The 14213-nt window shown below is 37.0% G+C and overlaps 1 protein-coding gene across 1 annotated transcript; it reads right to left on the bottom strand.

The window, feature by feature from the left end:
• Window positions 1-3555: 3555 nt before the first annotated feature.
• Window positions 3556-14078, bottom strand: LOC139962932 (protein FAM76A-like). Its single transcript, XM_071963345.1, has 9 exons — window positions 13751-14078; window positions 13020-13084; window positions 12772-12832; window positions 12258-12410; window positions 11284-11564; window positions 10466-10543; window positions 9702-9843; window positions 9134-9235; window positions 3556-8459 (listed from the first exon to the last, which is right to left on the bottom strand). The coding sequence occupies exons 1-9, from the start codon at window positions 13841-13843 to the stop codon at window positions 8346-8348; spliced, it is 1089 nt and encodes a 362-aa protein (XP_071819446.1). The 5' UTR covers window positions 13844-14078; the 3' UTR covers window positions 3556-8345.
• Window positions 14079-14213: the final 135 nt, after the last annotated feature.

Genomic DNA, 14213 nt, shown 5'->3' with positions numbered 1-14213 from the left:
ATGAGGTGAATTACCAGCTATGTGTATCTTTGTGGATAAGAGGGTTATCTTCATCTATTGGGTTATAATATTTTACATACTACTAATAATTGTGCTGGAGTGACTCTGATGTGCTGTGGAGGAGTATGTAGTGGTTATGTAATTCAAGTTAATAACAAAATGTAAATGCATTCCTTCTGAGCATTGTTCATTTCTCCCAAACTGTTATTTATTTTCCTGGCGTATATTACAAATCTTGTGTAAAAGTAAGTAATCTTGTTAACATTCACCGTATAAAAGTAAGTAATCTTGTTAACATTCACCGTATTGTTATTTCTAAAAAAGTATTTGTTTATTGTTTTGAATAAAGCATTCTTGTAGCCTCTATAACACCCAATTCAAATATGTTATTTTTGTTTGTTTATTTAGAGCTGAAATCACTTTTATTCTCTAGAGAGGGGGTGGGGGGGGGTGAGATATACTGAATTGAAATGTCTATCATTAGATTTGTTGCACTCTGCATAAATACCAGTGAATTATGTCGTCACACTAGTTATTTCTTGTCATGCAGTATGGAGACATAAAAGACCACACCATCATGGCAAGCTAAACTTGCTGAGAGTATCCAAAACAACTTCTCAGAGTTTCAAATCAAGTTACTCCTTAACATGGGCTGAGGGTCTTCCTTGGCACAAAGGAAACATCTCAAAATGATATCTCAAAAAGATATCTCAAAATGTCTGAAAGTGTCAAGATGATGTCTCAAAATGATGTCTCAAAATGATTACAAATGTGTCCATAAAGGAGGCTTTATATTTTTTACATCACAGTTGTCTTTTTTGGTCTTTCCGGCTGGTCTATTTGGGCCACCACTGATTCCTTTTATAAGCAGGATTTCATAAGACCCGACATAGAAAAGCTACAAATTCACTAGTATATCTCATGATAAAGCTTGAAAAGTGGAAGTTACAATTACAGACAATTTCCAGGAAAGTTAGGAATGTTTCTCAAAATATGTTCAGTGATGTAGATTATCTTTCTGTCATTTTGCAATTTCTTTTTTGTAGAATTGATAAAACAAAGACACTGATCAGTGATAAGGAATTTATCGACACCAAGTATATAATGTTATTTATAGACACCAGTATGTGATGTAATATGCTATTCCACAAAATTTCTCTCCACTAACAATATGTCGTGGTGCGATTCCATCATGTTTTAATGGTGGCAAATATTTCAAAACAAAATTTGAAGTGAGATACATGATTTCATGTAAGTGGTTTTGTAGATTTTTTTTTTATTCCTAGCAAAATGACAATTGCTCGGTTCATTTATTTGGTGTAATTGTGATTGTTCTTTTTGGTAGATATATATATAGATCATTCTGTCCAGTTGAGCAGTTTGTAAGTTTGTACATAGATGGTATGAATTATTTCCAAAATATCCGATGAGACACTATGTGTTTCAAACATCTTTGATGTTCATATTTGTACAACAAAAAATACATATGTTGAAAAATACAATTCTATTTGTAAAAGCGAGAAAAAAAACGAAACATTTCTCCTACTTATTTTGCTGCAGTTTGCGTTGGGTTTGTAACTATGCCACATCATACCTGCCATTGCTCGATGTTTTACTGTGCGACCCTCTGTGTGTAATGCATGAGAAGATTCTCATGCCTGGGAACTCCCCAACTCTGAAATGGAGGATCTTAAACCCATTATACAAAGTCAAGCAGATTCATGTGGAGCTGTGAATATCTTTCGTTTAATAAATAGTGTGTTGAGAAATATTCAGGTTTCGGGCAGCCATCTTCAGGCTTTACTTGAGGGACGGGGGGGGGGGGGGATGGGTTGGCTGGTCTACCACAATCTGAGCACCAATGTAATAGGATACACACATTGGATATCCCTCCATCAAATAGAATGAGATCTGGGGTTTCTATCTAGGTGTGCAACCAACGTAAAATTGGAGGGGGGGGGGGAGAGGGGGTGGAGAGGGAGGGGACTCAGAATATTAGGATATTACAATAAATCCTGGTATACAGTAGATTAATACCAAAAATTGTATGTGCAGTTCAACCTATACTGTCCAAAACTCTTCTAAGTTGTTTCAAAAGTTGCAAAGTATAGCACCATTTTGCAACAAAAAAGCATTTATTACTAAATATAACTCAAAGAAGATTGATTGCTAATTCCACTGAGATGCTCAAGTTTTTAGCTCATACCAGCATGCTGGTGTGAGCTATTGTTACAGTGCGGCGTCTATCACTCTATCATTCTATCACTCTATCACTCTATCCGTCAACAATTGGTAAAACCGCTCCCACTCGCACAACGTTTGATGGATTTTCATGAAACTTGGACACAAGGACCATTGGGTATAGGGCCATCAGAGATGGTCCGAAATATGGGGTCAAAGGTCACCTGTGGGCCGTAATGGGCCATTTTGTGGAAATACGCAAAATGCTTCTTCTCCTACAGATTCCATGGTACAATGTTGAGGGTTTGTCACGATAGTACTATGGAAGTTTTACCTTCAGGGTGTTCATGAATTTCAGATCAAAGATCAACTAGGGGTCTTTTGTGGCCCGGGCCGCGGCCCAATATTTTCAAATTGCTCCTGTTCGTACAGTGTATGGCCAGTGATAATGAAACTTGGTCACAACGTTCCTCGGGATAGGAGTTACGAGGGGTGTTCGGAAAATTGAGGTCAAATGTCATTTAGGGGGTCATCGGGGGTCATTCTTTGTAATATTTTCAAATATCTCAATCTCCTCAAGATTTTGATGGATCATATTCAAAGTTGAACTGATGATTGTTGGATTGTGTATGAATAAGGTGATGCCTAATAATTTTTGGTCAAAAGTTAATTAATTACAATTAATCCCCATTGTTTGAAAAAATCTGAGCCTTCACCTTTTGCCAAAGCTCCTTTAATTTGTCACCCAGTATCTGCAGTGTTTGTTTACATTTGTGGTAAAGCTCTGCAGAGGCTGTTAGTGGAATTAAAGCAGGACTGGGAGTTGTTATTAACTGTTGAACTGTAAGCGTGAGAGCCCTACAGCCAATCAGCACTTGCCGATTCTTAGAAGTCTTTGAGCCTGAGGTATGTAGGCAGCCAGCCAAAATTTTGGCAAGGAGTGCTTCAGGTCTGCTCAGGTAGAGGGGAGAAAGTTTAATAGGGTAGGTCAGTGGTATTGTTTGAGAGAGTGGGTAAAATAGGATTTAAAGGGGGAAAATAGGAATTATAGCCAGTGGTGTGGCCAGGATTCTGCTAACGGAGGGAGGGGGGGGGGGTTATCCCTCATGGGCCCAAAATTGGTGGAATCTGAAAAATGGCCTGAAATTTGGTGGGCCATAAAGTTTTGTGGGCCCTACATTTTTAAGCTCGAAAAGGTATGAGCTTCTGCACCATTGGTGCTCTAGTTTGAATAAATTACCTCTGCCGACTACTTTCTTTTAACATGTGCAGTCACGGTGCCCTCAACATGATTGAAATTTTCCCCTCCATTACCAATTAACGCTACATAGAAAAAAGATAATATAGGGAAATAATGAGGCAAGAACAATAACAAATTATTAAACTAATGTTCTTATTCTACATCGAACAGAAAACATCCACAAATATCTTTGCACTATATAAAAATAACATTAAAAAACTGTCTCACCACGAAAGGATATTAACGACACAATTTGACCGTTGAAATATGAATGAGGATCTTCGTCAGAAAAATTCACAGAAAATTACAATTAATGCATTGGGCATTCGAAAAAAAGAAAAGAAAAAAATAGCAGCCTCACAGTTTTGTCCACCACTGTATACACAATAACATTAAAATGGCCCAACTCCTTGCATATACATTATTGTGTTGATTAAACATCCACCTACCATCCATGAAGCAGCTCTTCCAAGGGGTGGTGTGGGTTAATTTTGTCAAATATTTTGATAAATGTTCAAAACTATATTAATCCCACAACAATTCTGTCATTTTAGATATGAATAGTTATGCTTTATTCAAAGCATGACAGATGTTGATAACTAATTTAAGGGTTAGTTAAATTGTGGACACTGGCCATGAAATTACACAAAGTGGCATCAACACAGACACTCTGGAAAATTTAGTTAAGTTATTTGAATGGCATGGTGCAAAAATATGTTTTGGGACACCTCATATTTTTGACAAAGACCAACGCATAAAATTTCCTTTGTTTTTCGATACTTTTGTTTTGTAACCATTTTCAGTAAAGCCCCCCACACCCCCCCCGAAGTGGATTTACAACACCCCTCACTATAATGAGAACATCGTGTCTTTAACGTAGGTGTTACAAAATTTTCAAGTTTTATCATCATTTCAATTTCAAAAGACAATTTGATATGTGATCAATGATATCACAATAACAGACTGCTCCATTAATGTTATCCTCATTCTTTTCAGATATAAAGAGTCCATATTAATATTATATATCACTATCTAATGGCAAAAGATATTACGATGCTATTAATTAGAACAATGAGTTTTTTCCCCGTATTTTTTCTGCTTTCTTATATACACGTTGGTTTTTTAACTTTTGCCTAGTTTCCATTTAATGGTAATTCCTTAGTCATTGCCCAAAAAGTTGTTCAATTCCCTAAGGTATCATCATCATTATCATCATCATCACCACCATCATCAATATCATCATCACCATCATCGATATCATCATCATCATCTAACTTCTACAAAGTCAGTAATTTGAAAATTCTTACAAAAGTTAAAATGATCCTACGTTCATCATATACATGGATTAAATACTACATGGATCTCTTTCACAAATCTCTATACTTGAAACTTTCTTAACACACTTTCTGGTACAAAACTGTTGATCAATTCACAAGACAGTGGTAAATAAATAAGACTGCACAAGAAATAAAAAATATATCTCTATGGGACAAACTTTTAAAATAACTAAACTTCAGGTTAAAAATGACTTAACATTCAGCATGAATCATGGCAAAGGACATGCTACAACGTTAAAATAGAAGACAAGTTAAAACCGGCTGGGTACATTGTGTTAACAAGTTCCACAACCACATTCCTTTTTTTAAAAGTGAAGCAATCTACAACAGTCGTTGTTTTGTCATTCTCAAATTATTTTGAGAACGGCACTTCGCATCCCTAACCCATTTAAATTTATCGAGTTAATATTATTTATATCATTATTAATCCCAACACTATGCCAAACTTTAACCATTGTTACACTTTATGCCAACCTATCATCGAATGGTCTAGTCCACAATAAAACAACCGGCGATGAATGGGACACATGATCCTTGGGCCAGTTTTAAGGTCAGTAAAAAAATATACATCATGATGCTGCCACACAATTGTTGTCACTCGGTCAAAAACGACAACAGAATTGAAAGAAGCAATGATGCACTTGGATAATCAAAGGTCCTTTTTTGCCATTCCTACCTACCGGTAGAAAAGCACATTTTCACTTCATGGCATTTGTTATTCCTAATGTGTGATTATTGAATACGGTTGGCACATAGAATTAAATTTGGCTCACAGGTGTTCTCTTTTTTTCCCCTCACAATTAAGATCATTTTGTACAATAGCAAAGAAATGACAAAGCTGTTAAAAAATTGGTGATTGATATGGTCAGCCCATATTAGTGAATTTTGCTCATTTTTCCCACTTTTTTCCTCACAATTAAGATCACTTGAGCACCAGCAAAGAAAGGACAAACCTTTTTCAAAACTGATTATCCATTTACGACATCCAGTGTAAACAAAAATAAAGTTTGTTGATTGTAAAACAAAGCTTGCCATACTCCTTGCAAATGTTTTGCCCTTTTCTTAAACATCCTTGCTCGGACTGAAAAGTTCCCTCCGAATGAAGTTGTTTAACTTCAATAGTGAGTTTCTCATTTCCCAAAACTCAGAATGGAAACAGATTATTTCAGTGAAAGCACAATACAAAACCTTAGTATTGAAAACGTATTATTTTTAGCAAAGAGCACCATCAATCTTTTACCTCATGCAATTCGAAGTTCACCCAACAGAGTTTCATGAAATCACAAATTCTACTAAAATTATCCCATTGCATAGTATCCATCTAGTAACTCTAGTCCCTGGTTAAAATTGAAAAAAATACAGTTGGCTAGGGTTGAGGGGGGTCAGATATGAAAACTGAAGTAACTCAAATGTTAAAACTTCACTCCTTACATAAGTAGGTGAAGAGGTAGTTTAAAATTCTTTAATAGTGAAAACTGGTACTTCAAAACCTACCTAGCGACACCCTCCCCCCCCCCCCCCCAGGACAAAAGCAGTATTAACAACCCTGAAAATTATGTCACTTTATGTCATAAGCTCAAAGTCAAACCTCAGAGTGAAAGTTCAAATGTATGCAGTACAACCTGCACCTGTTTCTTCTAAACAAGAGACTGCCCCATCTGCCTCCCATCTCCTACCTGCCTCAATGATTTAAATTTGTGTATGGCTTCAAGATATTGCTAACATTAAAAAATCAGCTTATTCTCCTATTCTACACACATATGATGTATAATAAAACACTCACACACACACAACTCACTATAAAACATATTACCAAAGGCAACTAACGACTCCCAAGGAAAAAGTCTAGCAAAATTACAAGATATATTTACACTTTGCCATAAAAAATAATATATCATCTCTCCATCTACACATTCAAACTTGCTGCTCTTCCCCCCCCCCCCCCAACCCACCCTCTCCACCCATTCCAGTTCGTCCTTTTGCTGCCATTTACAATGTAAAACAAACATTATATTCCAGAAAACTGGAAGTCTGCACCAAAAACAAATCAATTTAATTAAATGGTCACTAAGTGCTTAAGATGTATACATTCCTTCTGGTCATCTCTATGGTCATTTCACTGGTCATTTCAAGATTGAGAGAAACCCTGGAAATTTCCATATTCCTGCTTAGCAGTTTGCAAGTGATTAACAAACACCACTATGTAAAAATGGGCATCCAGAAGTTTAGAATTGAACTGGAAAATTAGAATGATGTACAGATTTTCTTCCTGTAGTGCAATTAATGTTGAGATGACAATTGGGATGTCTCATTTCAGTCTAGTTCAAAACCAGAAGAATTTGAAAGGTAACCAAGTCTCGATGGGTCCTTTCATCTAAGATGTAACATTCATGCAGGTGTTGGCCAAATCCAAAATGTAAGGCTAAGGTATACCAATCAACTCATTTGTCGTGAAACAAATTGTCTCATTTTAGCAGATATTTCTGACAAATTATTGTCTGGGTATCAGAATATCTGACATATTAATGTGCGAATATTCTCGGATTCTGGTGAAATGAATAGTGTTCCAGTCTAGGTAATTTGTCATTTGACTCATATAAAGAGGAAAATAAATTTAATGTGAAGCAGAGAAGTACCACATCAAGGTTGAACATTGACAAATTATTCCTTTTTTTTGCATCTCCAGAGCTTTTCCATCCAATTTCTACTTCAAACTAGGATCCATCATAATATGAACACCACAACACCCATTCTTGTAAATGTCATACCTCATTTAGGTAAAGATGCAATTCCTAGTGAAGAAGTTAAAAAATACTCAGATTTTTCTTTGCCAGTATGGGAACTGTGTCACCAGACCAGTTTGTTTTCCAGTTTGACTCGATTCTCGGAAACAACAGACATGTAGGAAGTAAATGTTAATTTCATCATGATGTTTAGAATATTTTCCACTTTTCAAGGGTCAGATTTTTTTTTTTATAACAACCTCTACACTTTTTTACTTTAAAGTCATTTTGTCATAAATTTTCAGAACCATGTTAAACTATGAATGTCTTACATCTTTTGTCATCTCACAGACTGTAACAACATGCACACTTACTTCACCAGTAAATTATCAGATGATAAAACACTGAACACCACAATTTTTAAATAATGACGACAGCAAGAGGTAGTCCATACAATGTATTCTTATGCGACTGACCATATGACCCCTCACATCTTTAAATCGTGGCCGCAGGATGAGACCAGTTTCTTAACCATCTGATTGGTCGATCAGCAAGTACCTCGGCATCGACATTCCTTCACTTCCTGTGTCCTCGCACCGCTATCCCCTTTTAACGCCACGACCTCGTCACCCTTGACCCCAATCTGCGATCTTCTCGTGCCACACTGAGATCCTGCTTTTCTCTCTCTGAGAATGACTACTGAACATTTTCTCTGATGAGACCTATGATCCCACAGAAAACTTTTAAAACCACTTTTTCGGGGAGGAGAGATTGAATTCACGGGTAGCTGTCATGTAGTGCTGGGTGGTGGCAGCTGCGACTGTCACTTTTTTAGGTAGGAGAGAATGATTTCACGGGTAGCTGTCATGTAGTGCTGGGAGGCAGCTGCGACTGCTGTTGTTGAGTAGTAGAGGGCGCTGTTGGCCTCTGGTTTCGACTCAACTGTGATACTTGTTTCTGGAGCTCCCTGTTCCGAGCCTTAAAAGAGAAATTGTGCCAGAAACGGGCGTCAAAAGTAGAAGCATATCATTTACCATAAAGTAAGAAAATAAACATATTTTGGCTCTATTCAGCTTATCATTATATTAAATTTGCTTTGTTTATTCATAATGGATATGTTGGCATGCCCAGCTACCTATCAAATCACACCTCCCTAAAATCAGATTCTCTGTGACTTAACCCCCCCCCCCCCACCCTACTCCCCATTTCCAAAAAGCTAGCCCTAACCATTTCTGGAGGCATTACTTGCGGCATAAGATATTCATTTCCTTCAGGTGACCCAAGGTGTTAATACACTTATACACTATCTTGTCTCTAACATGATGAAACCATTGTCTTTGCTTCTGATTCAACATGGAGGCGTTGATAAGACTGCACGCACTGCTTCAAGTTTGTCAGGAATTGTTATTTTTCACTTTGCAACATGCTCCTCAAACCTTTCCAGACCAGATTTAAAGTCATCTTAAAATATATTCAACATTTTGTAGTTAAATTAAATTATAAATAATATCAAATTATATGAGCAGGAGAAACCTAAGTTGGAGGTGTCAGGTCTGGTGAATTTTGACAAGAGGTGATGACAGAGAGTGGAAGGAGGAGCTGGGGGTCTGATTTATAGAGTAGGGGTGTGGGGAAATGGTAGTTTGTCTCACCTGCATGTCACTTATAATATCTTCGTTTTGTTTCTGTGACTGGGATACCTTTGATCTCATTTCGTTCTCCATACGAAACTGTTCCGCTTTCATCTCTGTCAGCTGGAAATGGATGAGAAGGGGAATTGATTGCAATGGACTGAAGCTAAGGCATATGAATGTTAAGGAACTTTCATGTAGTAGCCTGCAAATTGCTGGCAGGGTGCTCACTGACATGCAAAGTTTCCTTCAGACTTACCTGGCTATAATCACATTATCTATTTCAATCCTACAACAGGTAGAGAGATTTACATTCCATTGGGTGTTGAGATAGCTTCTCTGGTTCAAAAAGTTATAGGCAATACTGCATTCACACTGATACCAACTCAACCCACTCTCCCTCCCCCCACACCCCACCACCTCTTACCACACACGCACACCTCTCCTGACTGTTTCTATCTGGGTAGACTGTGTAAATAATGATGTTTGTCAAATTTTACTTATCGTTTTCACCAATTGTCTTCATCCAAAATTGCTTTTGGCATTCTTTACTATCAATAAAGCTTTCAATAAATTCTTAGCCAGTTACCTTTTTCTCTTTTTCAAACATCTGCCTGTCCTTCTCATCTAGTGACTTCTTCAATTGTGCAACTTGTTCTCGTAACCTTGTGACCTCGACGACCTGATCTGGTAGCCCGGTATCGATCAGTCTGCTGCTGGTGCTCATAGTACTGAAAGGAATCAAACAAAATGTCCAGTTGAGAGAAACTCAAGTCGCCATGGATATATATATATATGTATATATATATATATATATATAGATATATATGTATATAAATATATATATATACATATATGTATATATATAAATATATATACAGTATATATATATATATAGATATATAGATATATATATACATAGATATATATATTAGTGCTGGGCGGGATTCACGATTTTTAAGACAGTGCTGGGCGGTAATTGTTAGTGCTGGACGGGGCTGCCCAGTGTGGGCACATCCCTGTATGTATATATAATTGAAATTATAATATAAATAAAATATGAAAAAAATGTATTTATAAATAAAACAGTTTAAAGTGAATGAAAAGAATAACATATTGTCAACAACTTTTCAACACAAATGGAAGTTTTCTACAGGAGGCTTGTGACTATCATATACAACAAAGAATTTTCAAAAGGGATCCTAGGGGCACTTTTTTTGTCTTTTCTACCCATCAATTTCTGTGATCCTTTTAGGGAACACGTGATTGTGAGATAAAAAGAAATATCAAACTATTTGTCTACTTGCACTCTTTGCCAGTCGAGCATATGGAGGCAAATATTTGCCACCTTACCCAGATAGGAAGTCTCCATTTGTTGAAGTCAAGTCCAATTTTGACTTCTTTTTTTCTGAACTCTCACTTTGGCCACTCCTGAAACAGGAAAGAACAGACAAGTTAGGTCATTTGGTTTGGGGGGGGTGGGCGACAAATCTTGCAGAATTTCTGTATCTCACCATTACTACCAAAATTAAAATCAGTTGCAGATAATGGAAAAATCAAGAATTATCTTTACTTGACAAATTTTGCCATAATATGATTCAAAATTTTTCCCAATTATGAACAATCATACCAAATTTCTATGACATCTTCATAATTAAATAGTCTTATTATATTTTTGGTGCTTGTGATAGCGTGATGCTTTAAGACCATGTTCTTAGCAATAATAATACCTCTTACTATGGAAGAATGCAAAATAAACTTGTGCAATCCGACACTAACAGATACCTGACTTCCATTTATTAAGTAGCTACCATCATACATTGCTTGATATTGAAATACGGTGGGTTGAACCAAGTTCATTTTTTTTTTTTGTACAGAAGTAGAAGACAGGGACACTAAATATGTCACAAAGGGTGGAGATCTCTCTGTAGGCTTTCAGTTAGGGTACATCATCACCAGTCTAAAGATTGTTTCATTGTCCACCTCCTGCCATAACTAATCTGTTCTGTTCTCTCGTCTTCTGTTCACTCATAAGTGTGGTCCATAAAATAATCGAAAAACTAATTAGGAAACAGATGTAATGACCAAGAACTCAGTGGATTTACTTGGACATTGAGAAACCCAAGAATTATACACAGAGACTGTAGATTTCACATATTTCAAGCCTTTACCCTGTCTTGCTTCTGGACTTGCTGCCCCTATGGTCATCGTTTTTATCTCTGTCTCCTCTTCCGTGGTCCTTCTCCTCCCTCTGTTGCAACCTCCGCCTCTCTTTCTCTTTGGTTTTATCTTTGTCCTGGTGGTTTTGTAATGGAGTGTTGTGCTGAGAGTGAGGTGAGTTTGACGGCGAGGAGTTATTGCGATTGATGAAATCAAACTTCCGCTTCTGTGCTTTCTGCAAGACACGCTTATATGACAGAGTGCACAACCAGCAGAGGAGTTTACCGTCGACCTGATAAATAAAATTTGGTAAAGAACAAATTCTGCTGAATATACGTGATTCGCTTACATTATTCCATTGCAGAAAAAAACTACCTCACTGTGATGATGTGTTAAGTAATATTTATACCACACATAGCCTTCTGTACTGAAGATAATGTTAGTATCATGTTGGTTTAATTACAAACAAAATCCATATGCTTAGTATGTCATGACTGAGTCAAAGTCAACTGAAATGGTGACTGTTGTGTGCATCAGACAACAACTTTCTGGCATGTTAAAAACTTAAAATTGGTGTGTCACCGTCAGCAAACCCACAAATGTGACTTGCCGAAATATGCGGATTAAATGACAATTTTTTTTACGCATTTAGCATACCACTGCATATTACTGTAGACTTATCATTTTATTTACAGTCTCAAATATTGACTTAACAAGTAAATGAAGTTACTATGGCTACAAGCAGATTGAAAACCCTTCCGCAGGGTTACTTGCCATATAACAGAGAGTAGATAAACATCCTTCGATAAGGGCTCATTTTTGAACATTGAAAGGATGTCAGATGCAGTGCTAGCAATAAATCTAGGCAAAGTATACAAATATGACTGCCAGTGAAATAATGAACTAATTTCACCCAAAATAGAGACTACTCCATACAGAGGTCGCTTATGAGGGGTCCGAGCAGATCCAAACGTCTCGTTCATACCTTTTTGCGTTCATTTTTACGGTCAAAAGCACACTTCTGCTTGCACTGTTCGCAGGTGTGGGGTGATCCGTACTTCTTCTCTGAGTTGGAACACTTTTGACACTTTGTGCCAATGAAAGCTGCTATGACACTACAGTACTCGCAAGGTTTTGGCTGCGGAAACGAATGAGAGGTTTGAATGATAAACAAAAATTAGGGAGTAAGAAGAGTGAGCAAAATTAAAATATTTTTGTTGAGGGCTGGAAACTCCTTCTGGTCTTTTTTTGAACTATTCAAAATGATTGTTTGGTACAGTATTGTGCTGATTCACATTTGTAACCAGTAATTATGACACAAGGAGGAGGGGGGGGGGGGGAGGGAGTGGAAGGAGTTGGTATAGATGCAAGCAGCTATCAAGACAAAATATATTTCTGAAGTGGTGATATTTATACCTTCATCTTATCAGAAAAAAATTGCTTATAGAACCAAAGAACATGGAATGTGAAAACATTGATTAAAATCCAAACTACATTACCATGCCATAATTCTTGATGTTCAGAGCACACTTCTTGCAGATGGTGTCTGTATTTTTCTTGCTGTAAAAAGAAATGAGGGGAAAAAATGTTAAAAAACGTCTGTTGATCAGAAGTGGGCGATCTGGTAATATTCAAGAAGCTTAGAATATATATTATCGTCAATGAGCCTGAATTAAAAGAAACTTAAATTGTCTTCATGTTATTATTTGTCAATTATACTTTGCATAAATGTAACAAGTTTACTTACTTTACTTGCTGGAATTCTGATCTGCAGTAGGTGCACTTTACAACTGGGTAAGACCCTCTACATTCCTGAAATGCAATATAAACAAGGAAGACTAAATTTAGTCTTTTGAATTTCTCAGTGTAACACAATCACAAACTGTGGCTATGTTGGCCAAGAAGCTTCTTCAACTAAATTAGTTCAAAGGGTTCAATATAATACCTTTAGTTTAGGGATGATTTCTGTCAAATAAAAACCATGAATTGATTTGTTTATTTGCATGTTCAATTCTAATACACCCTTTTCCTACTCTTCCTTTGTTAGGCTAGTCTGATGCTGTGATAAAATGTACTGTGTGTGGGCCTTTCAATCATTGGAGTAGGCCATGGGTTAGCCATAGAAGGCTTTATTGGGTGCAGACAAATACAAGCTGTTGATGGGACTTACCTAACCTAATTTAGTTAGGCCAACACATCATTTGGAGTGCCCGAGGGCTGAATCAAATTGTTGGTAGCATAGCCCCTAACGTTACTCATTACTAGCTACAGAAACACCCGAGATAGCCTAGGTCTTGTACAATTTGTGACCTAGGCTTTTGCTTAATTGGTCACCACCATTATCTGAGGCATTTGCGTTTTGTAGCAACGTTACTTTAGCAAACACTGAAGGAACTGTGTGATCAAACTAAAATTAATGTTATCAGCCTAACTTAGGCTAAATGTTATTTTGTGTGGGTACACCTACGAAAGGCTAACCTTGCAGAGCTGTTGTCCCTGAGAGAGTTCGTCAAAAGGATGTCGGCTATTGCATTTAGTGCATGCAAACATCGCACTTTCCTTAGAAGACATTGGTACAACGCTGTGCAGATGAAGGTCACACAACAGGTCGCTTTTCTTTCTTCATATGAAATAAGAGTTTTTCAAACTAGTCTCAAAGAAAGATGCGTGGTCAATATTGGCTATGTTGTTAGGTCACGGCCTACCTATAGTTGTATTATACGTGCGAGCCTATACTATCAGACGCATATAGGCTACATGTATGATGTACACTCGCTATTGTCCAGCATATGCAGATCGTCAAAGGAGTTAGAGAGGGCGCAAATGCGAAAACCAGATTTTAGTCTGCAATCCAGTATACTACGGACGCGTATAGTAACCTTATGGACATTAACCAATGTCACATTACAATGTCGAAAGTTTACTTTTATGTCAAAAGTTA

The sequence above is a fragment of the Apostichopus japonicus genome, chromosome 21, assembly GCF_037975245.1.
Source record: "Apostichopus japonicus isolate 1M-3 chromosome 21, ASM3797524v1, whole genome shotgun sequence".
Lineage (NCBI taxonomy): Eukaryota > Metazoa > Echinodermata > Holothuroidea > Aspidochirotida > Stichopodidae > Apostichopus > Apostichopus japonicus.
This window is presented reverse-complemented; position numbering and strand designations above follow the sequence as displayed.